General features: G+C 36.3%; 1 protein-coding gene across 4 annotated transcripts in view; it reads left to right on the forward strand.

Moving 5' to 3' along the window:
- Positions 1-374: 374 nt before the first annotated feature.
- chd2 (chromodomain helicase DNA binding protein 2) overlaps positions 375-26,291 on the forward strand; it is a 28,433-nt gene continuing 2,516 nt past the window's right edge. The window contains exons 1-38 of one of the 4 annotated variants that reach the window (XM_081373255.1): positions 410-1,110; positions 1,424-1,530; positions 3,463-3,548; positions 5,509-5,755; positions 5,865-5,951; positions 6,264-6,325; positions 7,275-7,391; positions 7,812-7,982; positions 8,484-8,617; positions 8,723-8,948; positions 9,064-9,164; positions 10,006-10,047; positions 10,141-10,310; positions 10,437-10,561; positions 11,778-11,994; positions 12,083-12,172; positions 12,279-12,469; positions 13,681-13,869; positions 14,084-14,246; positions 14,328-14,480; positions 15,919-15,990; positions 16,977-17,126; positions 17,244-17,392; positions 17,508-17,697; positions 18,892-19,062; positions 20,765-20,934; positions 21,019-21,060; positions 21,142-21,281; positions 21,372-21,510; positions 22,307-22,457; positions 22,548-22,670; positions 22,891-23,007; positions 23,136-23,273; positions 23,634-23,750; positions 23,865-24,043; positions 24,134-24,233; positions 24,319-24,505; positions 24,983-25,229. In XM_081373255.1, coding sequence (XP_081229381.1) covers positions 5,865-5,951; positions 6,264-6,325; positions 7,275-7,391; positions 7,812-7,982; positions 8,484-8,617; positions 8,723-8,948; positions 9,064-9,164; positions 10,006-10,047; positions 10,141-10,310; positions 10,437-10,561; positions 11,778-11,994; positions 12,083-12,172; positions 12,279-12,469; positions 13,681-13,869; positions 14,084-14,246; positions 14,328-14,480; positions 15,919-15,990; positions 16,977-17,126; positions 17,244-17,392; positions 17,508-17,697; positions 18,892-19,062; positions 20,765-20,934; positions 21,019-21,060; positions 21,142-21,281; positions 21,372-21,510; positions 22,307-22,457; positions 22,548-22,670; positions 22,891-23,007; positions 23,136-23,273; positions 23,634-23,750; positions 23,865-24,043; positions 24,134-24,233; positions 24,319-24,505; positions 24,983-25,229 — 4,820 coding nt within the window. In that variant the 5' untranslated portion in view covers positions 410-1,110; positions 1,424-1,530; positions 3,463-3,548; positions 5,509-5,755. Of the gene's footprint in view, positions 1,111-1,423; positions 1,531-3,462; positions 3,549-5,508; positions 5,756-5,864; positions 5,952-6,263; positions 6,326-7,274; positions 7,392-7,811; positions 7,983-8,483; positions 8,618-8,722; positions 8,949-9,063; positions 9,165-10,005; positions 10,048-10,140; positions 10,311-10,436; positions 10,562-11,777; positions 11,995-12,082; positions 12,173-12,278; positions 12,470-13,680; positions 13,870-14,083; positions 14,247-14,327; positions 14,481-15,918; positions 15,991-16,976; positions 17,127-17,243; positions 17,393-17,507; positions 17,698-18,891; positions 19,063-20,764; positions 20,935-21,018; positions 21,061-21,141; positions 21,282-21,371; positions 21,511-22,306; positions 22,458-22,547; positions 22,671-22,890; positions 23,008-23,135; positions 23,274-23,633; positions 23,751-23,864; positions 24,044-24,133; positions 24,234-24,318; positions 24,506-24,982; positions 25,230-26,291 lie in introns of all 4 variants that reach the window. The other 3 variants (XM_081373254.1, XM_081373253.1, XM_081373252.1) reach the window with 3 other exon arrangements.

The raw sequence follows: 26,291 nt of genomic DNA on the forward strand, positions 1-26,291 counted from the left end.
TGATCTTTTCAAATTTTAAAGAGTTCGTTATGTCTTTAACTGCCCTCAATGGCTTGTTTTAATTTTTGCTACATTAGTTTTGTTGCATTCCATAATTAACTTTCGCAAATTATTTTCAAACTTTATCTATTCCAATCAAGGATACCACCTCAAATTTCCTGTTGAATTAAAGTCACGCTCTTGCCAGCCTGCGAGCTTGATTCACACAACCGCCCTCTTTCAAATATCACTTTTGCAAAGAACATTACAAATACAGAGCAGGTGTAAAAGGGTTAAAATGAAATTGTCTAAAATGGTGTCCAGTGTAGTCCAGCACTCACTGCAAAATGGCAGTCTCTTGTCTCATTTCCTGTCTATGCAGGAAGTGAAGCCTTACAGAAATAAATGTATTAACATAAAGATAAGTCCTGCCCTTTTATAAGCACTGATCAGTCGTTCCACTACTTTACTTGTAGGTTAGCACTAACTTGAGGTTTTAATTAATCTGTAAAACAGCTAGTTTTTATTCAAAATAAAAGGGGTGGGTCTTTCGTGCATCACCTGAGCCCTGTGTAAATGGAGAGAACGTCAATCAAAAGCTAAGCTCTCAGAGCTGGGAAGGAGCTTTAGATGGCGGATGAACCTTGGGAAGGGGAGAGCGTTGAGCCTCGTAGGGCTCTCGATAGCACTTGTATCTCAACTTTGGTGAACTTTGAGTGCCTCTAGGGGCACCGTAAACGCGCGAATTCCTTCGTTTTAGTACGTTTTGGACATTAGAGACGTTAAGACGTACGTTTTGTGACTTTGTTTCGTCGAAAAACGCCGTGGTGTGTGCGTAGAGTGGCCAGTCGTTGTTTTCCCTGCCTTGCACTGGCAGCCATGGCGGTCCTCCATTTTTAGTGCGCTCTGCTGGGCTCTTCTCATACTCTCTCTCCCTCTCTCTCTCTCCATTCAAATTGCCATCGGTGGATTACTGCTATTATTTTTCTTTTCGAATATCATTCCGATTATTTTAATCTCAATCCTGGACTCTTTTTGATTTTTTTTTTATTGTTATGGCCGAAGTAACAAATCGGATATTTTGTCAGATGTGAATGTACTACTACAATCCTCTTCCTGTCAATGCAATAGGTATGTTTACATCGTTTCTTTTCTATTGTTGAATTTATTTGCTTTCATCGTTATGTTTTAATCGTCCTTTGTCTGATGACGCAGTAAGAATTTATGCATGTGGCTCTGTGAATGTATTGCCTTGAAATGCCATCGACACATGGATATTTGACATCGAATAGAGTCGAGCAGGTGTCATTTCAATTCCGATGCCTTTTAACTTTACAAATACTGTAAATATTTATTTTCAATTTTCCGAGTCCCAACTTTTTCCATGCATCGCAACGGACTTTTTTTTCTTTTGATGGTTCATCCTACTTTAAACTTTTGACAGTTAATACCTGGACATAAGATCATCATTAACAAATCCCAAGACAAAATCATGATGAAGAATAAGAGTAAAAAGCAGGATGAAGGCTCAACTCAAAGCAATGCTTCCAGGTATGATCTTTCATATTTTTCCTCTCTTTTTTTAACATGTCTTGATTGTTTACCTTTACAAGCATGGTTGATCACATGTGAAGTACTTTTAACCACAATGTATGTAAATTTAAATGAGTTTCATATCATTGACCTTGGGATAGATCTATAGCCACACCCTGATTTTGCTAGTATTTCTAAAAGTGAATTCAAGGCCTATGGGCCCTTAGCAAAATTTATACTCAAGATGCAGTGTTTTGTACAGTTTGAGCAGTGATTACAGTTATAATATATTCACTTTTAAAGTGATATTGTTAAATGACCTTGTCTGATTTGTAGTATGTGCTGCATTGCACCACTATGTAAGGTTAATGACATTTTAAACACTTTTACTTTAACATTACATGGCAGTTTAGCATTTGATAGATGCAAATTGGTGTTGAAGTTCTTGTATGCAGAACATGTTCAATCGGATTTCCTGAAATATTTTAATGAAATTATTTTAACACATATGCAATTTAATTTTGTTCAAAGTGAAGTATTATTTTGCATTTGTATGTTGTTCATAATTTGAATTATTTCCTTTGTTTCATTATTAATAGCAACAAAACTATTGCTTTTTTATTTAATGTACAATTGTCTTTTTTGTGCTGACAAACTGTTGCTTAATACAGAAAGTTATAATCACTTTAATGTGTTTAAATGTTTTATTAAAGAAAACACAGTGGTGAATACAGTGGTGTTTGATCCTAAAGGAGTATTTGGGGGTCACACGTGAATTAAAATCTGTGTCCTATGCTTTAAGGTCTTAATTGCTTGACAAACATTTATGATTTCCTAATGAAATGGGGTCTATTACTTAATGTAAATATTAATGCAGTATTAGCTCAGCACTCAATTATGTATTTCAAAACTCACACCTCTTGAAATAATTTACTGTTGTATTGGAGCTCATTACATTTCTTTTTTTTTAGCATTCACTTTTCTTGAGTATATTTGTTTTAGGTTTGCTGACCAAAATTTGTGTTTTCCATACGTTCCATTTAGTGCGGTCAAATCGATTAATCATGTCTAAAATAAGTTTCTGTTTACAAAATATATGTGAGTGTGTGTGTGTGAATGTATATGTATGTATATGTATATATATATATATATATAATATATATATATATATATATATATATATATTAAATACACACACACACGCACGTATATTATGCAAACAGAAACTTTAATGTTAGGTCCGATTAGTCGATTTGACCGCACTGGTTCCATTATAACATATTTCCAAACCAAGGATGTCTTATCCTGATTGGAAGATGCAAAGCAAATTATTATGGTTATTTTACTTCACTCAATTACTTTTATTTCCATATAAAAACTGAAACTAATGAGTTGTAAATGTTATTGGGTTCATATTAACACAGTAATTTATCTTTTTACAGAAGTGTACTTATTGTTTACATATGCATCATTAATTTAGGCTAACAATTCCTTAAAATATTGCAAAATGATTAGGGGACATTGAAAAGACAGTGATGCCATTTTTCAAAGGTTCATGTTTTGTTTATCCAGGGAAATATCAAGGAAAAAACTTGAACACAACATGGACGATTTAATGATCACTATTCAGTTTCAAAAGCCTCGCACAATGTGAATACATTACAATCTGCATTTGACTTTCACGTTGCTATAATATCAATTGTCATTAAAAGTATACTGTTGAACACCGGCACACACAGCTTTTATTTAGTTTTAAAGTAGCCTATATATTTTCACTTTTATCAACATAGGACATCATCAGTGGGGCTTTTACCCTGTTAAAAAGTGGTCATCATATCAGCCTTAAAAAAAAAAAAAAAAAAAAAAAAAAAAAAATAGCACAGGATGTGTTGATGTTGTGTTTAGTGTTTATGACCGGGTCTGTCATTATTTTCGTGGTTGTTTGTCAAGAATTTCCCTCTGAATTGATGACACAGCTTTGAAGCCCCTGCATATGTTCCAGACACCAGTGTCTAAATCGAAAACCCCTCTCAAATGTATGTTATCTTTTTACAATTACACAGCAGTTTCATGTAATATTGTGTATGTGATCATGAATTTACAAATGAACATATATGCTGACTTTTACAGGTTACAAATAATTTCACCAGTGTGCTTGTGAGAGCCTAAATCAAGGCGTTATCCTCAGAAACATGTCTTCACTGTCGTTTAGCTCTGGCAGCCATTTTCTAAATATTGCTAAAGAAGCAAGAGCTGAAAAGGATACCAATTGTGATATTTCTTTCTATATTATAGTCAATATACTTTATTTGAGGTGTTCTTATGGCTTAGCGCCACATAAAAAGCACTGCTTTGTTTCTTCACAGTATGAGACTGGTTTCATTAAATGGCTGAAAGCCCTCAGTCACAAAATGGCTCTTGCTTTGTGCTGCATAGCTTGTATTAGTTGCTGCATTACATAAAAGCTTCTTGGAACTACAGGAAGCGGAAGCAGGAAGTCCTGTGGAGGTCAGATGATTCATGCTGAGATTTCATTGGTCCTTCACTTGGCTAGCAATAAGCAGCCAATGAGAATTCAGTTGAGAGGTTAGGTCCGCCCCGATATGACGTCATCAGCCATATAAGGACAGTCTGGCTGGTAAGGCTGCTTTGTCAGCAGCTGTTTTGCTCCTCGAGCACATGATGGGGGTGGTTGTTTCTAGCAGTGCATTCCATCAAAGCACTCAATGTGCTAGTGCTCGCTCAGATCTGCATTATGGTTTCCCGTGAAAGCCATCGTGTCAAATTAAATCAGCATTAACTGAGACACTTTCACATGATGTTTCGCCTAGTTAAGGCAGAATAAAGTAGATTTCACTTAAGATGATATTTAACCATGTAAGGAAGATGTAAATGCTCCATGTTGAGATTTACTATTATAGTAAGAGGGGGTGGGCTTTTTTCAGACAGAAGCCATTGCTTTTAATTTTAGACTCGAAAAGGGCAAAGGAGAGCAGAAGTGGCCAGACACTAAATGACCTGCAAGATCATGTAATGCATCTCATATACTTTAACATTTCATAAGGGGGAATTTTGAAATCCCGATTTTAATTTATTTAAACATTTTAGCAAACCCGATTGTATGCAAATGCTCATCACACTTGAAAAATTAAATGAATCATTAAAATTCTACAGGTGTTGTCTGTTTGTCATTAAATAAGCTTCTATGCTAGAGCTTTACATTAAGGTTTCATTACTTACCTATATTAAACTAACCATGAACAATATTTCTACAGTGTTCATCTTAGTGCATGTTAAGTTCAACATTTACTAATACAATTTTAAAATCAAAAGTTGGATCGGTTAACATTAGTTAAAAACTGAATACACTTCACAATACACTTCATTTACACTGAAAACTAACATGAACAAACAATGAACATGTTTTTAACAACAAACATTAACAGATTAAAAAGAACAGTGAAAAATATATTGCTCATTGTTAATTCATGTTCACTAATGTTAACAAATGATAACCTTTTTGTAAAGTGCTGCTACATATTTTCTTTTAAAAACAAGTGATGTTAATTCCAGCTAATTGCAGAAACGTTTACCATGCTGCTACATTTATATTATATTGGATTTCCTTTCCCCAGTTTCCAAATTTTCCATTTTAAAATGCTATTGTTTACAATGACAGACAGAATGGTTTAAGACATTTCACTTAGGCCTAGAGGAGTTGGCATTTCATTGTTGGACTGAAATAATTGGATTTCACTTTGTGAAAAGCCAGATAATTAAGCGATTTAGAAATAGGAAATAAGCTGAAATGAAGTTAAAATAAAAATTAATTACAAACTTACCTATTGACAATTCATAAAATGAGATTTTTTTTGTTGTTGCAATAATTATGTCTTGATTTCAGATTAAATTTATGAACATGATTTCTGCTATACTGTTCAGAACCGCTTGGTATGTTTTCATTGTTTCTCAACATGCACATCTTTAATGTTATAGCAATTCAGCATCAGAGGAATCTAACCGCTCTGGATCAGAGTCTGGGAGTCAGTCGGAGAGCGAGCAGGGAAGCGATAGAGCTCGTTCCCGGCGTTCCGAGTCCAACAGCACCTCCGATTCCGAGAGCCACTTTGAGTCAGGGAGTGAATCCACTGGGTCCAAATCCCGGCAGAACTCAACACAGGTCAAAGACAAACCGGTCAGGAAAAAAGACAACCTGGCAGACGTGAAGAAGGTACAAAAAAAGGCCAGTCTGAACATTAAGAAGGAATCCTGAATTATTTCCATTTGATTTAATTTAGCTGATGGTTCATTTCTTTATCATTTCAAATGAATTGTATCCATAATTATCATAGATGTGGGAGGAACATCCAGATATTTATGGTGTTAGAAGATCCAGTCGCAGCAGACAAGAGCCTGCCCGCCTCAACATCGGAGCTGAGGTAGGCTGGCTGTGCATAAAACTAATTCAACACTGACCCCTAGCGGTCACATGCATTCTGTCACATCCTCAGTTGACATTTGCAACATGTTCTGCTTCTTGGACCAAAGTAATCATCGACATAGATACTTACTAAAGCATAAATATTTATGTTTGGCCTTGGACTCAGAACTGATCAGGCTTGGCAGCCCAAGTAGTGTAAACATGCCCTGTGTGTTGAAAGGTTTGTTACCTTGATGAATCTGAAACATGACATTTTCATGCTTTTTAATCTAGTGTCAAATATTCAAAGTGGATTTTCATGGGTTTCTAGGGCAGCAGTGATTCAGAGGGGGAAAGTCCCAAAAGAAAAAGCCCACGGCAGAAAAAGAAAGAGTAAGTGTACTGAAAGTATTAAATTAGGTCTCCCACCCTCCACCTTTTTCCATAATTTACTGGCAAATATCTGATTTGCTGTTGTTTTTCTGTTCTCATTGTCTCCATATAAAACACACAGTATGCAGCATTTAGATTCACCCATAGTTACTGTGCATGTAAATGTCTTTTAAGCTCATTGTTTATATTCATATTGCATTGTTCATATTCAAAAGTATTTGAGATCATTATTAAGATACTTTGTTATATATAGTCCAATGACATTCATACATTTTAAGTATGGCTAATAACAAGTATATAACACACAAAAGACCTGTAAACAGTAAATATAAAAAAAAGATAGTTTATTAAAAAATGCAATACATTAGTTCTGAGTACGGCACCATTCAAAATATATATATATTTTTTACTTTAATACTTTTATTCAGCAAGGATGCATTAAATTGATCAAAAATGACAGTGAAGACATTGTAATGTTACAAAATATTTATATTTCAAATAAATTTTCTTTTTATGCATCAAAGAATCCTGAGAGAGAAAAAAGCAGCACACCTGTTTTCAACATTGATAATAATAATAATGCACCAAAGCAGCATATTAAAATGATTGCTGAAGTATCATGTGACACTGAATTAATAAAGTAATACAGGTTTGTCATCACCGAAATTACATTTTAAAATAGAACAGTTTTTTCATTATATTACTGTTTTACTGTATTTGTGATCAAATAAATGCACCATTGGTGAGCATTGGAGATTTCTTTCAAAAGCATAAACAAATCTTTTAAATGTTAGTGTATATGGACTGAAGAATCCCTCCTAGCATGTTAACCTGCCTGTGCGATGGCTAATAAGTGGAACTTATAAGTGGCTTGCAGCTTCACGGTAGGGTAGCAGTTGAAGCCATTAGAGGTCCTATAGATGAACCTGTGGTATTTCTGTGTTGAAAGAAATACCTGGAAAGATGATGACTCAAAAGACGAAGAGGATGTTGAGGAAGAGGCCAGCAGTTCAGAGAGTGAGCAGGAAGAGAAAAAAGTTAGATCCAGACGACTTCCTGCTAGAAGGTAAGAGTGTAGCGAAGCCTGGCCTTCAGACAGCGCATCGTGAATTATCAACTGAGCTGTTATTAAACACTAATGATGATACATGGGCTCATTAATAACTGCTATGTTTGCGCTGATATGATTGTTGCTCTAACAATTTAGGATACTTGTGCTGATTTGTGATAAAGCATGTATCCTATGTCTGGGATAAGGATTAATATAATAATTGATTAACGCGTATAATATATGAGCGATGAGAACTGCTTATATTGTCGGACAGCTGTCTCAAGGCTATTGGCTCATGAGTCAGGCTGGTAGGCGTGAAAATGAATCGCTACACTAGCAAACACACCAGGGATGCAGAACGAAAGGCAGAAAGCCTAGTATGCTGAATGAGTGTGTATAAATGTGTGTGTGTGTGCTATTCTCTTCTCTTCCCAGACCACAGACCAAATCATCTGCTGGCAAGCAGCAGTCGCAAAAGGGACGGAAACAGAGGAAGCAGGAATCCTCAGAGGAGGATGATGATGATGACGACGACGATGACGATGATGATGAAGAGGAGGATACCCCAAAAAGACAAACAAGGCGGCGAGCAGCAACTAAAGTCAGGTATGGATTGTTCTTATCAAGGAGCGTATGTAGATTGCATGTATGGGAGATGCCAAGTAAAAATACTTTTCTATATATTTGCCCTTTAATAAATATCTTTGAAAATAATAATTAAGATGTATACACTCATGTCAAATCTTTACTGATTTTTTAAAGTAAATGTAAGAATATATTGTTAGCAACATTTCAAGATGAACAGTCACTGGACTGAAGCAACATGGATTTACCTGATTATACATGCATACATTATTTTTTGGAAAAGTCATGTCAAAATGTCTCAAATATGATTCATCAGGCTTTTTGAGGAACCTTTATGTTTACATCTCAATCATCACACAATAAAAACTACAGAGCTTTGATCAGAAAACTAGTTTTTAAATTTCACCCTACTAAGACATTATTGGAGATATAGAGTGAAATTATCATTGATATTCTTATTTGTGATTGACCCATACAGTTTAATGACTTAGTCAAATAGTAATGATGAAGCATGTGTCGCAGTTACAAGGAGGACCAGAATGATTTCGAGACGGACTCTGATGACCTCATCGAAATGGAAGGAGCCGAGGAGCAACAGGATGACGACAGCGAGACCATCGAGAAGGTCCTTGAAACCAGGATAGGCAAGAAAGGAGGTAAAGACCTTAGGTTTTTCTCTTCGTACTTAATATTCAGTGATACACACAGCAGTTGTGCTTATTTATTAAAGCCCTTTATTCTTTCTTCATCCTCGGTAACAGCTACTGGAGCTTCCACAACCCTCTATGCTATTGAGGAAAATGGGGACCCTGGAGCAGACTTTGACCCTGAGAAAGAGGAAGGGGAAACTCAGTTCCTCATCAAGTGGAAAGGCTGGTCCTACATCCACAACACATGGGAGAGCGTGGACTCCCTCACTCAGCAGAAAGTCAAAGGAATCAAGAAGCTGGAAAACTTCAAGAAGAAAAACGACGAGCTTAACGCTTGGTTAGTTCTCACACAAATGACATATTTCCATTTTTAGATCATCTATAGAAGAAACTGGCATTTTTACAGACCTGAATCTGACAGCAAATGTGTAAATTACAATTACGTTTTTTAGGTTGAGGAAAGCATCACTGGAAGATTTAGAATATTACAATTGCCAGCAAGAACTAACCAATGACCTGAGCAAGCAATTCCAGATATTAGAGAGAGTGATCGGTAAGTTCTGACTTAGTCAACATGAAATCAAAATGGGCAATTCTATGGAATATTGCAGTGTTTATTATTAATAATTTATCTATGCACATCTGATTATTTTTAAATTCATGTGCCCTCATAATCATTAATAAAAAGAACTTCCCCTTCCTCTTGCAACAACATTTCTTCTCTTATGACGTGTTTTCTGGTGTGAGGGCTGTCAATCACATGAAATCACAGCAATAATAAACCACCATTCAATCAATTCCCAATGGACACAATCAATGGAAGCTGTTTCACTCGGATATGTCACAATAGGGAAGAAAAAAAAAATTCTGTCAATGCCGACTTTAATGAGACAAGTCTCTGATTCTCACCATGGATGCATTTATTTGATCAAAAATGCAGTAAAAACAGTAGTTATGGAATGTTATTAACATTTAAAATAATGTTTTTCTTTTTAATACATTTTAAAATGTAATTTATTCCTGTGATCAAAGCTGAATTTTCCGCATCATTACTCCAGTCTTCAGTGTCACATGATTCTTCAGAAATCACTCTAATATATGCTGATTTGTTGCTCAAGAAACATTATTAATGCTTAATTAGATATTCTACTTAATATTTATTTGTGGAAATCATTTTTTTAGGATTCTTTGAATAGAAAGTTCAAAAGAATAGCAAAAAAAATAAAATAATTCTGTAACATTGTAAATTTATTTACTGTCGCTTTTGATCATTTTAATGTATCTTTGCTTAAATTACTTTTAAAAACAAATCTGACCCCAAACTTTTGACTGATAGTGGTTGCTTTTTGCCTTTTATGATCTGATACTAATTTTCCTTTTCTCTTATTAATCAGCAACAAGAGCAGGGAAATCACAAGCACATTCAGATTTACCCTGTAAGTTCACTGCTTTTGTGTGCACTATTTCTTATTTACTTGGCCAAAAGGAGATGTTTACTACTCAAATAATTTTCTGATATGTTGCAACAGCCCATAAAACCTCTTCCACTGAGCCAGAGTACCTGTGCAAGTGGATGGGGCTGCCGTATGCGGAGTGCACATGGGAGGATGGCGCGTTAATCAGAAAGAAATTTGAGGTCTGCGTTGATAGTTTCCTACACAGAAATGCTTGCAAGACAATCCCTTCCAAAGACTGCAAGGTGAGAATGAGAGTGTGTACTAATGGAGCTTTGTTTTTTCTTTTTTTTCTTATCATTCTTATATTTTGGAAAAAGGCTATGCTATAGTTATGTGAACCCTGTCGTCTTTTTCTGCCCAAATGGAAGGTGTTGAAACAGAGGCCAAGATTTCTGCCCTTGAAGAAGCAGCCTTCTTACATTGGAGATGAGAACCTTGAACTCAGAGATTACCAGTTAGATGGAGTGAACTGGCTGGCCCACTCCTGGTGCAGGTATGTAACATACAAGTGGAGTTTTTAGACAGGAGTTTTCCGCATTTAATACTTTGCATTAGGGATGTCAAAGTACAGGTAGTGGCATTACATTTGTGTAAATCAATGGTTCTTAAATGGTTTGGCCATGTTTTCCCATGCTCATTAAGCCACGATCCAAATGTTTAGAAATTTGAACCAAGCTAAATTATTTCTGAAAAATGCTTGACGGACACAAGTACCATCCCTCTTAACACACACATAAATTGTAAGAATATCACTAAAACTGATGAATACCAGTATAAAGCCCTATTCAGACGGGACAGTATTTTGTTTTTGTTTCTTTGACTACACACTCCATGACTCACTCAGAAACCCACTTTTGGGTCGCAACCAACCGGTTGAGAAACACTGCTGTAAATTATCCTAATAAATGCTGTGTTTTATTAATTAAACAACAGTGTTGACAAGAAGTGCTTTTTTGTTCCTTTTTTATGACTGTTTACTCCTTGAAATAACAAGTAATATTAACACAATGTAGAAATACTTGAAGCTAACCCTAATGTTGTTGTTTTTAATTTAATTAAAATGTAATTGGTTAATATTAATATTTAATTGTATTAATTGTTGAAAAGAGAATAATCGTGACAACCCTAATGGTTATTATCACTGCTATTTTTAGTACTATTGATATTTTAATAATTTAGATATTAGTATACTATAATTTATATAGTGCTTATTTTGTGTTAGCTTTTATTTTTTATATTTTCTGTTTTACTTAAATTTTTTGTAATTTTATTTTTTTATTTCTAAATGTTTCCCTTTAGCTTCATTTATTTTTAGTTCAGTTTGAGTAATTATAGTACTTCAACTTTCAGTTAGTTTCAACATTTCCAATTTGTTTAACTAATATTTAATATTAATATTACTAATTTTAAATATATTTATATATTTATAATTACTAATAATAAATATTTTTATTATATTTTATTTCAGCTTTGTTTCAATTAACACATTTTTATTTATATATATATATATATATATATATATATATATATATATATATATATATATATATATATATATATATATATATATATATATAGTTCAAGTTTTAGTTCAAAATAACAAGAGTGGTGGTTATCATGCTTTCATATTAGCTTGTGATCATTTAAGAATAGTTTATTCCTTCTACATTTTTGTTCTCTTCATCTCTGGCTTCTGTTATGTCCTGTAGGTGTAACAGTGTTATCTTGGCTGATGAAATGGGCCTGGGAAAGACCATTCAGACGATCTCCTTCCTGTCCTACCTTTTTCATCAGCACCAGCTTTATGGTCCCTTCATCGTGGTGGTGCCCCTGTCAACCCTTACCTCCTGGCAGAGGGAGTTTGAGACTTGGGCCCCGGATATGAACGTAGTGGTGTACCTAGGAGACGTCACAAGTAGAAAGACGGTAAGCTAGTACACATGCTGAGACAATCCAAATGCAAATAAAAAAAAAAAAATACAATTTTGAGGTATAACGCTGTGTTTTTGACCAGATCCGGGACTACGAATGGATCCACCAGCAGACAAAAAGGATCAAGTTCAATGCACTTTTGACCACATATGAAATTCTACTGAAGGACAAGGTATAGGAATCTTTGATTTAATCTTTTGAACCGACTCTGTCTCATGGAAATGAATTGTTCTTCATTATTTGCACATTATTTAGTTAAGGCTTGTCTGTGTGTGCAGGGAGTGCTGGGGAATATAAACTGGGCTTTCCTCGGAGTTGATGAAGCTCACCGGCTTAAGAATGACGACTCGCTGCTATATAAAACTCTGATCGACTTTCGATCCAATCACAGGCTGCTCATTACTGGGACCCCTCTGCAGAACTCCCTCAAAGAGCTGTGGTCCCTTCTGCACTTTCTTATGCCTGACAAGTAGGTACTCGCAGCCAGGGTTTGAAAATACAAGTTCATATTTGCCATTTGGAGTCCACCAGAAAGAATGATAGAATAGATATATCTATATCTGTATCTATATCTATCATTTTTTTATGGCCATCAAAAAGTTAAAATGTTAATATATTTGTCTTTTAACCTTGCTTTAGAATGATAACCTTGCTTTAGAATGATATTTATTGTGAAAGCACTGTACAAATAAATTTGTAAATACTAAAAATACACTACTGTACTGAAAAATCTATATTTTTATGGCCATCAAAATGTTAATTACATTTTTTTTTATAAATATATTTGTCTTTTTTAACACATTGCTTTAGAATGATATTTATTGTGAAAGCGCTGTACAAATAAATTTGAATTTGAATACGTTTCTGTTTACTTTTAGACATGTAAAATTGATATTGGGTTGAAAAAAAACTAACATAAACATAAGAAAATATTTTCAGATAAACACTACCGTAACCGTTCAAAAGTTTGGGGACTTTGTTTATTTAATTGATCAAAAGTGACAATTAAGACACAATATTACAAAAGTAATTTCGTGTGACATTTCAAATAAATGCAGTTCTTTTGAACTTTGTTCATAGAAGGGGGAAAAATGTATGGCAGTTTCCACAAAATATTAAGCAGCACAAATGTTTTCAACATTGATAATAATTAGAAATGTTTCTTGAACACCAAATCAGCATATTAGAATGATTTCTGAAAAGTCATGTGACATTGAAGACTGAATAGTGCTGAAAACGTTGAGGGATAAATTACATTTTATATTAAAATAGAAACCGGTGATTTTTAAATCATTCTGTAATCATATTTCAGAATATTACTCTTTTTACTATATTGATGATCAAAGAAATGTAGCCTTAGTGAGCATAAGAGACTTCTTTAAAAAATATGAAAAAATCTTACTGAACCAAAACCTTTGAATCATAGTATTTTCATATATATAATATGTTTAATTATTCTTTTGGCTTATGTACAATAACAATATAAAAGCCAATTATTCAATTTAAGAAGCAACACGTGGTCTTTTTAATATTATGCGTAGCATTTTCTCACACAGTATAAATTGGTTATTAAATATGATCTTATGTAGCTGTCTTTATATTTAAGGAAGGGGGTCATAATATTTAGGGGTCCTTGGCATCAACTTTAAAACCCCTGTTTTTGACTTTGCCTCCCTTTAGGTTTGAGTCCTGGGAGGATTTTGAGGATGAGCATGGTAAAGGCAGGGATAATGGTTATCAGAGCCTACATAAAGTTCTGGAACCTTTCCTACTGCGTCGTGTCAAGAAAGACGTGGAGAAATCCTTGCCGGCTAAAGTGGAGCAAATCCTCAGAGTCGACATGTCTGCCCAGCAAAAACAGTTCTACAAGTAAGCGCTGTTTTATCCCATTTCATGCCTCTTTCCAAGGCTGTGCGCTTTGGGACGGTAACATAGCTCTCTAAATCAAGTAACTCTTTGATTGAGCCAAATTTTGGTTCCAGACTCTAAGACTGCACGCTGTTGGAATGCAAGTGTTTAGAGAACGTCTGCACATCTCATCATTGTTCATTTGGAGTCTTAATGTAATGTTTGACTTTTTTAGATGGATACTAACAAGAAACTTCAAAGCCTTGTCCAAAGGCACCAGAGGCAGCTCTTCTGGCTTTCTCAACATCGTCATGGAGCTGAAGAAGTGTTGCAATCATGGTTTCCTCATCAAACAACCAGAGGATGGTGAGAATGATAAAGTACAAGAGCACCTACAGGTATGACTGTCCTAGATTGGAATTCAATGGGTTTGTTCATAGGAGAATATCATTTTCAGGATGTTTTTGATGTTTGTTCAGTCCTTGGTGCGTGGCAGCGGGAAACTGGTTCTCCTGGACAAGCTTCTCACACGACTGAGGGAGAGAGGCAACCGCGTGCTCATCTTCTCTCAGATGGTCCGCATGTTGGACATCCTTGCTGATTACCTGGCTATGAAACGATATCCGTTCCAGGTATGAACCGAACAACACTGAAAAGGGTTAAATTGTTTATCTGTTACAGCTTCATAGTAAAGACCATTTTCAGTGGTTTCGAATTTCACATGCGTATTGTTTAATTTTACTTTTACTTTTCAAGAAATAGATTACAATATTTTCCAGAATATAAGTCACACTTTTTTTTTATCATCTAAAATGGACTGTGACTTATATTCCGAAGAGGCTTATGCAATTAACATCAAGCAAGCAACACAAGCATACACATTTGGATTGCCAAAATAATTTATTAGGGCTGGGAGAAAATCGATTCACCTAGCTATCGCAAGTAAAAAAAAAAAATTCAAATTCAATTACTTTAATTTTGTCCTTGCTTATAGATGAGGTTGACAGAAGGTAGCCACTTTTGTTCCAACAGAGGATGAAATGTGTCATCTATGAGTGACACAATATCCCAAGTGGACGCGTGGAGGAGACGTGAGACTGAAAGCACTGAAAAGCCCTTGTGCTACTTATATGCTGAGAGACATATAAGACTGTAGAGCTGCACGATTCATCTTTAAAAGACTGTGGTCTTGATTCAAACACCCACGCGATCTTTCAATTGGTTTAACTTTTCTCGATGGATATTTCAATATTGAATTGCAATACTTGTAGAATCGCAATTCTTAAAAAAAAATTTTTCGCAATACATATATCGGCACCCATGTATCATGATAGTATCGAATCGGGAGTTAGGTGTATCGTCCCAGCCCTATAATTTATGTTGGTTTTATACTTTTATTTGTCATTCCTGGTCTGTCGTCTTCAATTTCAAGTATTTGTTGTGGAGTGAGGGGAACTAAAATACATGTTTTTAGTGTTTATATTTGTAAATATTTAGTTTTATTTTATAAGTATTTTACATTACATTATAAATAAAATGTGACTAATACACAGATAAGACTTATCTGTGTGTGTTTTTTCTCTCAACAATGCAATTTTGACCCAGTGCCACTTCTAGTCAGGTGTGACTTGTTTTTGTGTGTTACAGAGTACTCAATTACATTGAATTATACAAATACCCTTCCCTAGTGTCCTTGTTCAGATGAGAATTTGCAGTTTTTCATCTGTTTTTATAACCTCTGTGAAGACTGGAGACATTCAGAGGTGTAGTGTGTATGGCTCTGGTGACTTTGGGAATCATGTGTCAGGGTTGCACCATGTTTGCTCCGACAGCAAGTTCCCCGAGCCTATTTTTATCCCCCAGTTATTTTTTGATCGGTGCAGCTTTGAGCATTAGCACAGCTTGCACCTCAATGTTGTTTTGGTCTGGCAAATGTGTCGTCAGGATTTTGTGGTGACTTAGGTTTTTTTTAGGATTTTATGGGAGCTTATCTAGCTGAGATGCCCAAGTTTGGTCAAAGTGCCACGCTTGACATTCATTAACCGTATCTGTGTTTTCTCTAATGTTCAGCGTTTGGACGGCTCCATCAAGGGAGAGATCCGAAAACAAGCACTGGACCACTTTAATGCAGAAGGCTCTGAGGTAAGAACCTAAAATGTGGCATGCGTGTTTGTTATGTTTGGGCAGAGCTTCACTGTCTGGAGACATTTGCTATGGTTGTGATGTTCCAGTCTGAGCTCACTCGACAAAGCACTTTTCTTGTTCTGGGAATGCTTGATCCATGGGAAATACAGGCCTTATGTAATTATCAGGAGATTGAAAATATAATCATAAAGTGTCAAAGCGATTGTCGGATTGGAACAGGAAGGACCATAAAATCAACAATACAATCATTCAATAAAATATAAATGATATAATAAAATATAATAAATATGATAAAAATCATTTCATATAATATAAATAATAAACTGTTATTTGAGGTTCCATTAGAGTGATTTATATCTCATATAAGATGTGAGTGATGCAATATAATAAAGTCATTTAAAGGTAAAATGTGCACCACAAGTGTCACCAAAAATAACAAAGCAAAAATAATTATTTTCTAACCTGTAATGATTTTCTCTGATCACTTCCCCTGTCGGCTATTGGTCGGTCAAACAAATTAGACATTAGACAAGCTTTTTGAGGAAATCAACCTATTATTTTTATAATATACTAAAAATATCTAGATATAGTTATCATATTGAAGTAACTTTGCAGATTTTAAACCAACTTTGTATGGTTACAATGTAAATGTTAAAGAACAATGTTCTCTTTCTTTGTGTTACCTGTACCTAGAGACAGTATATGCCCTTTATTAGTCTACAAAATACTTTTGACAGCTTGAAACTACTTGAAAACTAAAGATTGTACTTTTGCATCTTTTGCAAAGATTGTACTTTTGCTTACTGACAGTCGGATCAAGCATAGTGCATTATGGGTGTAGAAGTTTTTCCACATTTAGATGCCCATCTTGTCAGCAGTGAATTTCCCCTGTAACCTAGAATAGGATGTATATATTTAAGTATTAATTAAAAAAAGACAAGCATTTGGCACTTGTTCTCACTGCCCATCTGTGTCGTCTTCAGGACTTCTGTTTCCTGCTGTCCACCCGAGCTGGAGGGCTTGGGATTAACCTGGCCTCAGCCGATACAGTGGTTATCTTTGACTCGGACTGGAACCCACAGAATGATCTTCAAGCCCAGGCCAGAGCCCACAGGATTGGCCAAAAAAAGCAAGTAAGTAGAGCTCAAACCTTTGACCTAATGTGTAACTTCACTTATTGCTGAATCAACTTAGACTCACAAGTAGCAGTACTTGGATTGCATTGAAATGTATTTGGCTTCTTTGCATAGGTGAATATCTATCGTCTGGTCACAAAAGGCACTGTGGAGGAAGACATTATTGAAAGAGCGAAAAAGAAGATGGTTCTAGACCATCTCGTCATTCAGAGAATGGACACAACTGGGCGAACCGTACTGGATAACAACTCGGCTAATTCAAAGTGAGAACCGTAAAAATTAAATCTAATTTCTCTGGTCAAAATGTTTTAAGCATTCATTGAAATGACAAAAAATTTAACAAATAATAATTAATACCTGTTTGTTGGCCATTTCCAGTTCAAACCCCTTCAATAAAGAAGAACTGACAGCAATCTTGAAGTTTGGAGCAGAGGATCTGTTCAAGGAACCTGAGGGAGAGGAATCAGAACCCCAGGAAATGGACATTGATGAGATCTTGCGGCTTGCTGAAACCAGAGAGAGTGATCAGGGATCTAGTGCCACCGATGAGCTTCTGTCACAGTTTAAGGTACTCAGGAGTCTATTAAATCTTTTAATGTTAACAGGGTTTCTGCTGGGTTTTAGAAAGTCTTAATTTGCCCACAAATCAAGGCCTTAAAGTGTAACTTCGCCAATGTCGGTTGTAAATGTAAATGAACAATGTTTACTCATTCTCTGTTACATGGACTGAGAAATTCACGTTTATTTGTCATCAAAAGTTCGCCGGATAATGCAAAACCCATCGTCCAGCTGAGTTTTGACAGCTCCGGGGCTTTTGTGTAAACTACAGATTATACTTCTGCATTTTTTATACCCCTGCACACGGACAGTCGGATCGACAGGGTTATTAACAATACAGTCACTGTTAAGGGTAGGTTTCTCACTGAAAATTGTATCGTACAATGTCTACTCTTTAAACGGCATTATAGTAAAATAGGAAAACACTCCTAAAACACTCTGTGTTGGTATGCACTGGATCCTGCACTGGAGTGGAAACTTTTACTCGTTGAATTCTTGCACCCGAGAACAATACAAGTTGACACCATTATGACTAAAAGTTTGCTAAGAAGTATTTCCTACTATAGCAAGGCAGTATTTGACTATTGTTGTTATTGTCTGTTTTCTCTAGCCAGGTATCACTGATATAAAAAACAAAATAGCCTTTCTATAGTAGAGGCAGCCAAGTTTTATTGAAAGCCCATTTTGTCAGTGGTGAAGAACCCCTTTAAGAAGGTCTTAAATCAGAGTAGAAAGTCTTAAATACACAAAGTCATGGTATTACATGTTGCATGCCTTGTATCTTCCTCAGTATTTACACCTTTAAATTAAGATACATTTACTTGAGATTCAAATGTAAAATGAAGACTTTGAAAAATTGAACAAAATGAGTCTGTCATTCTAAAGATACTTAGGGGTCCAAGCTCCAAAGGTTTTATAGACCCTAGGGAAACACATTTTTCAAGTTGCCAGACATGATTAAAGATATTACTGTCCATTTAAAATGAAGATACAATTTTAAATATATTATGATTGCATGGCTTACGACAGGAAACGATAAAAAAAAGACTTATTTTTTTTATCTAACAGTATAGAGGGAGTGATTTCTTTTGAAAGTCAGTTGCCCCTTTTGACACCTGTGTGTGTTGCTCAAACAGTTAAGTTACATATTTTCTCCTGATCTTCAGCCCAGCATGAACTGTGTGTGTGTTTTTTTTTCTGGCAGGTGGCTAACTTTACCATGGATGAAAGCACACCAGATCTTGAGGAGAGGGCTGTGCGTGACTGGGATGATATAATTCCAGAGGATCAGCGGAAAAAGGTGGAGGAAGAACAGAAGCAGAAGGAGATGGAAGACATCTACATGCTGCCCAGAAGCAGAAGCTCCAACAAGAGGGTGAGGAGGTGCTTCTAGGTTACCTGAGCTGGTTATTGTCTGTATTTTCATGCACTCTGTCTAGGGTTGTGCCAGCTCAAATTGGGTTATGTTGGTTGCACGCTGTGTAATCTGCTGCCATAGGAGCTCTTCTGTTGGGAGAAATCGCATATCAATTGTAGATGCTTGTTTGGTCATGGCTCGCATCATGTGAGAGGAATTACAAGCTGAGCCGAGCACCTCCCAAGCTCCCGATAATTTTTAAACGTTTAAATAAATTTGTGATTCGGCCTGAATTTGACCTGTGTATAAACTCTCCCTTATTCCCAAATCATACAACATACATACATAGGTACATCATACACAACCACATCACGCTACTAGCAACTGTGTGCGCATACACTGACACACCAATAGAGGTGCAGGGATGATGTCAGAAACTAAAGACTAATTCGTCCCTGGTTCCTTTGAGATTTTCCTATGGGGTTTTTCAATTTATGAGTAAAAAAAGCCTGTGATAAACATAACTTGGCGATACTTTGACGTTTTGTTCTACAACATAAATTACACACACCCATACCGAAAACTCGAAAAAAGCGTTTTTAAAATGCAAGTTTTTTAAAAACGATACCGTTTTGTCTCTGTGTAAATTACAAAAACGTGAATTTGTGAAAAGGTGACGTCATGCGCATGCACAAGTTCGGTCTATAGGCGCGCAGGTCTGCACGGATGGGGATTGTTTTAATGTTGTCGTCTTTACGTGAAAAAAAAAACGTGAAGGATCGTTGTCTTGTAAAGGTAAACGTACCCTCGGATACTGAAAGCACTCTTTGTTTATTGCTGGTAATATGTCTTGTTGTTCCTCTTTATTATTTAGGATTTGCTTGTATGTTTTGAAACTATACTTGAAAATTCTTAACATACAATGTTTTAATTTTCAATTTGTAATTGTTAAAACATTGCTACTTATAATTACATGAGTAATTAAATATTAGATTTTTTTTTTTACAAATAAATGTAAGATTTAAAGTCAGTAAACTAATTAATTAATAAGAAAAAAATAAGTAGATCATCAGATCGTAAATCAGATCGTGACTACCAGAATCGAAATCGGATCAGATCGTGAGGTGCCTAAAGATTCTCACCCCTGTTATTTTTGCAGAAATGCTTCAAAGGATTTTCAGTTCTATAAGCGTAGATGATACACTTATCAGCATGCATTTATACTTAACATATGTATGTGTGAGTGCACATTTATGAACATTATAAATGTATGTACATAGCAGACAGTTGTGTGAAGTGCTCCCTGTGGCTTTTCCGTGCTTTTATCCTCTCCTGTGAGCCGGATCTGTAATGTCTTGCGCATACTGTAATGACTCATTAGATTTTATAGCCACACGCTGCATTCCCATGTGATGGCAGCACATGTTGAAGTATGCGGCGTCGTAGCTTTTGGAAATGAGTCATTAAGTTTTACAGCGCAGCGGACTCCCCGGCGATAAGGCCGTGCGTGTTTGCAGCCACATGCTCATTACTCTTGCTTTAATCCCGAGCAGAACAGAGGCGTCCACTAAAAATTCATGTGAAACCACTATATCAATATTCCTAACACTTTTTTGTTTTTCTATGCAGTTTTGTTAATCTCTGCGTGGAGAGGACAGATAAATACAGTCTGCATGGATACGTCATGGCACATTGTGTAAAAGCTGTATTATGTTTTTAGGCGCAGGCTAATGACAGCGACAGTGACGTGGGGTCTAAACTGAAGCACAGATCCTCGGGTTCAGATAGTGAAACGGATGACAGCGAGGATGACAAACGACCAAAGCGGAGAGGCAGGCCGAGAGCTCGCAAAAACAATGTGGAGGGATTTACTGATGCAGAGATCCGCAGGTAATATAACAGAACATTCAATTACACATTTAAGTGAGTCTTTGCTGTAAACATTGCAATTACTTAATGGTCTATTTATTTTAGGTTCATTAAGGCATACAAGAAGTTTGGAGCTCCGCTTGAGAGGTAAGAAATGCACCGCTATGAGTAAAATATGTAGTCCATTTAGAAGCAGTATTGCTGAACTGGTTATGGTGTTTTCTACAGGTTGGAGGCGATTGCCCGTGACTCTGAGCTGGTGGATAAGTCCATCGCAGACCTGAAGCGACTGGGGGAACTGGTACACAACAGCTGTGTGACTGCAGTACAGGAGCATGAGGAGCACTTGAAAGAAAACCCTGTGGAAGGTGTGTGAATGTTACCATAGCAATGCTGAGTAAAAATTATGATTTAATTAGTTTTTTGCTCTTTTAATTGGTTTAATTTCTTTGTTGCAGCTAAAGGGCCAGGAAAAAGACGAGGCATTAACATAAAGATCTCTGGAGTTCAGGTCAATGCGAAGTCCATTATCCAGCACGAAGAGGAGTTCGAACCGCTGCATAAATCTGTGCCTCCAAATCCTGCTGAAAGGAGCAAGTGAGTCCAAATTAGAAATGTAATTTTTTTTTTTTTTAAATATAGTGCATAGTTACAGAGTGCAGTGTGTCCAACCGTCGCAAAGACTATGTAGGTGGAGATTTAATCAAGCCACTTAATTTGATTTGATGAGTTTATTGGGGAACTCAGTTTCATTGTCCGAAGAAATATCCATTCCAGGGTCGTGTGCCATTCAAAATTGATTTGAGAATGCCTTTTACATAAGTTCAATTGAGGTAGCAAGGAGAATCTAGAATAATTTTGTTTTCAGTATTATAATTATCTGCCTCATTGACTCGTCAAGTGTAAAATGCATGGGATAAGTTCAGGAACATTAGATGATGTTTATAATGTTTGTGAATTACCACCACTTTATTTCCCAGAATTATCAAAGATAAAAAATATTATTAAGTCAATAGATTTTGTATCCAATGTCTATAAAGTAACATTTGTCTGCCAGAATGTATAAAAATAAAGTTATCTGAACACAATGTGATATATTTGACTGTATGGAACTTATATTGAATAAAATAAAATAAAAAATAAAGATTTCTATTTTTTAAACAGTTGAGAAAAAGAGGCATAATTAGTCAAAATTAACTCATGAAATAACGGACTAATGTAATTCTTCCGTGTGACAATTCTTCTTTTTTTTTTTTTCAATTCATTTTTTTTGGTGCAAGGCCAGTTCAATTCTAATTTCAGCTAATGAAGGTTTTGGCTCAGAGTTATTCCTAAAGAATGAATAGAATGCAACTGAAGAGAGTGAGTAACGTTTTCTTTCTTTGTTGGCCAGATTTCAGCTGACCTGTCGGGTGAAGACTCCGCACTTTGACGTAGATTGGGATATTCATGATGACACACAGCTGTTATTGGGTATCTATGAGCACGGCTACGGCAACTGGGACCTGATCAAGACCGACCCTGATCTCAAACTTTCTGAGAAGGTACATTGAGTCAAATGAATGCTTCCTCGCAGTTAAAAGACTGACAATAACCTAACCTGACATCAAATGCCTTGTTGTCTTTATTTGTAGATTCTCCTAGATGACCCTGATAAGAAGCCTCAGGGAAAGCAGTTGCAGATGCGAGGAGACTACTTGCTTAAGATGCTGAAGAAAGAGCAGGAAAGCCAAGATGCTGTTAAAGCAGGAGATGAGGTGGAGATCATGGGCCTCTAGGCCATTTTAAACTACTATATTTGCAAATGCACACCACATTTGTGGGACATGCAGGTTTTTAGTCTTAGGGTTGGGGTAAGAGTTAGATTACTAACTTTTTTGGCCATGTGGCAGTGCAAATGAAATTTCTTAAGTACAGTTCAGTTTCATTCAGTATGTTTTATGACCTTTTCATTCTTTGTATCTTCCCACTTCCCAGATCAAAACCAAAAAGAGGAAACCTCGAAAGAAGAACAAGGTCCCTAACAATGATCTGGTCAATGAAAATGCCTCTCCTCGTCTCTCCGACAACCCTTCAGAAGAGGGAGAGGTGAAGGTAAGTTACTTTTAATGCATCTTGTCACCTATATAACAAACTCTAGTTGTTAATATAGGGATTTACAGACGCAGAATCCACAGCACTAACCAGTTAGACGGCCTTTTTTAAATTCTCTGATTTTCCAGGACGATGGAGCTGAAAAATCACCCACAAAGAAGAAACCGAAAAAGGATAACAAAGAGAACAAAGAAAAAACAGGAACTACTAAAAAAGAAAAGGAGGCGGACAAAGACAAAAAGCGTTTCAAGTCCAAAAAAGAGAAGGTACTTTATATGTTGGCAGTCTGCGGTGTTACGTTTCACCATGAGAACGTTTCCTTTAGAAGCCTGGACTTGGGTATGATGTTTCACTGTCGTCCTGTGCACAGTGGTTGTTAGTTTCTTAGACAACAAGTTGACTCAAACTTAGATTTAAATTATACTGGTATTAGAATGAAATTCTCTGTATTATAAATATAATATTTTCAGGTTACGTTTTTCTTTTTTGAGTTCACTTAGTTTTTTTATATATATATATATATATATATATATCCAGGTTTGGTCAGGCTAAATCTGTACATAATATACTAAAGTTATATCTTGAATGAATATGTCTCTCATCAGCTCAACTTCTCCCTTTTTTAGGCCAAACCAGGAGGAAAAGGAAAGAAAGCTCAGGGCCCCGTGCACATTACTGCAGGAAGTGATCCTGTACCAATTGGAGAGGAAGATGATGAGCTGGACCAGGAAACATTTAGCATTGTGAGTGTTAAAATGTCATTCATTCCTTTACCAGGCATGATCCCTGACGGGAATATATGAAGTACTTGCAATGTCCCGAGTAGAAAATTGATTAGTGGTGTAATGTGTGTGCAGTGCAAAGAGCGGATGAGGCCGGTAAAGAAGGCTCTGAAGCAGTTGGACAAGCCAGACGAGGGGCTGTCGGTGCAGGAGCAGTTACAGCACACTCGGACCTGCCTGCTGAAGATCGGAGACCGCATCACAGAGTGCCTTAAAACGTACAATGACCCTGAGCACGTCAAGATCTGGCGCAGGTATCTCAAATGCACATTATACATCCAATTCCAGGAGTTCCAGTTATGTTTAAATATCATATTCAACCTCACTTTTGTTTAATTTTTCAGAAACCTCTGGATTTTTGTGTCCAAATTTACTGAGTTTGGTGCCCGGAAACTGCACAAGCTGTATAAGATGGCTCAGAAGAAGCGCTCGCAGGAGGAAGAGGTAAGCTCATCTTAAATCCACAGTTCTCAATCACTTTCTTCTCCTCATGTACCACTTGCTCACCTGCTCCTCGTATTTCACACAGAAAGAGCAAAAGAAGAAGGATGATCCTTCCAGGAAAAAACCCTTCAGACCTGAACCGTCTGGATCTAGTCGAGACTCTACAGGTGCCCAGCCCACAACCAAACCCCATCCTCCGCCTGGACCTCCCCCTCACGCCCACCACAGAGATCAATACAACCATCCCAATAAAAGGCACTTTCCTAATGATGGTGAGAGATGCAACATCTGCTTGTTTGACGTCCGATGTTACAGTTCCTCGGGTCCAAACGCTCTATCAGATCTAAAAATCAAACAATAAACGTAGCAGGTTGTGCTGTAGTACTACTGAAAAATCATGTTCCTTTATCTCTATACCAAAATCTCAGTTGTCCACATAGTTATTCATCTTTTCTGATTCGTTAAAACATTTGTGTCTGGGATGCTGTGAGCCCGGAGACTGTAGTGTACTCTGAATGTTTTTAAAATCTTAAATTTTATGCTGTAAGTGAATAGTACTCATTAACGGCTTTTGAGATGGTGTTCTTTCTTGAAACAGAGTAGAGGCTTTGACCCACAAACAGTATTTGTTACAACATTAACTGTTTGATTGGCTACTATTGGTTTTTGAACAGCCATAAATTACATAATTTATGATTCCTTTTGTCATTTTTATGATCTCATTTGGTACCTTGTGCATCTATTAACAGATAGGGGAGATTGGCAAAGAGACCGTAAATACAACTACCCAGGTAACAGCAGTCAGCCCTGGCAAGGGGATCGGCATCACCCATATGAGAGTCACAGGTACAAGGACCACCACTATGGCGACCGTCGTCCTCATGGTGACTACCGCAGCTCAGGAGGTTACCGTAACAGCAGTTCCCCTCGCAAACGAGCCTATGACCAGTATGGCAACGATAGAGATCATCGGGGCCATCGAGACTATTATGACAGGTAAGCAAGGGGAGCTTTTTTATTAAAGCTACACAAACAAAATTTAAATAAGGAGCGAGTATATCATAAAACTATCTTCCAAACGTGTTTTTACCTTAACTTAAAAGACTACGGTAAGCCTATAATAATTATTTATATTTTAGAGTTGTCAGGACCAATTTCCCAGCAAACTTAATAATTTCATCGTTCATCTGCAGCGTTGGGGAAAGTCTACTTTTAAAAGTAATTTGTTACAATATTGCGTTACTCCCTAAAAGGTAACTAATTGTGTTACTTTATCGGAAACAATGCATTGTTACTTTTTCTTAACTAGGCTAGGCTTGCTTGTTTGTTGAATAACAAAAAATAGTTATATTTTTGGCAAATATAAAGGCCCTTTCACACCAAAAGTGAAATGAATAAGCCTCAGGCTGAAGGAAATGCAAAATCACGCCTGTACAGTAGAGGGCAAACAAACCTTTCAGCTGTGCTGCCTTTCTGGATTGCAGAAGAATAGGAGCAGGAGAAGAAACACTTTTACTTTAGCTATAAAAATGTAAAGTCATTTTTGCTTATTATTATGGTTGAATTGGATCATCAAAGGTCAACAGCAAAGACATTTGTTAATAAAGTGAGGTTAAATACATATGTTAAATAATAAATACACTATTTAACTATTGCAGGTTTGCATAATATTCTGAGTTTGCTGTTTTTGAAAATAATTTTAAACAATGAATCTGTTTGAGATGAGTAAATGCATGTTTACATTTAGTCTAGAACTGCAATAACCATCATGTTTACACACAACGCCTCTAAACACAACGTCTCTCAACATGGGGACAGGAGAGGTGTCAGTCTGTAAATGGCAAAACAAAGTAACGTATTTGTTTTTATTTGAAAAAGTAGCTTGTAAATTGAAAAGTAATGGGTTACTTTACTCGTTACTTGGAAAAAGTAATCTGATTACCCCCCCAACACTGTTTGTTTGTGCGTGGTTATGTCATATCCGTAAATAAAATAAAGATGCTCAGGAGTTTGCAAGCAAAAAGGGAAAGCGCCAATAGGCTACCCATAATAAAACAC

Source organism: Scardinius erythrophthalmus, assembly GCF_964197995.2.
Source record: "Scardinius erythrophthalmus genome assembly, chromosome: 8".
NCBI classification, from domain to species: domain Eukaryota; kingdom Metazoa; phylum Chordata; class Actinopteri; order Cypriniformes; family Leuciscidae; genus Scardinius; species Scardinius erythrophthalmus.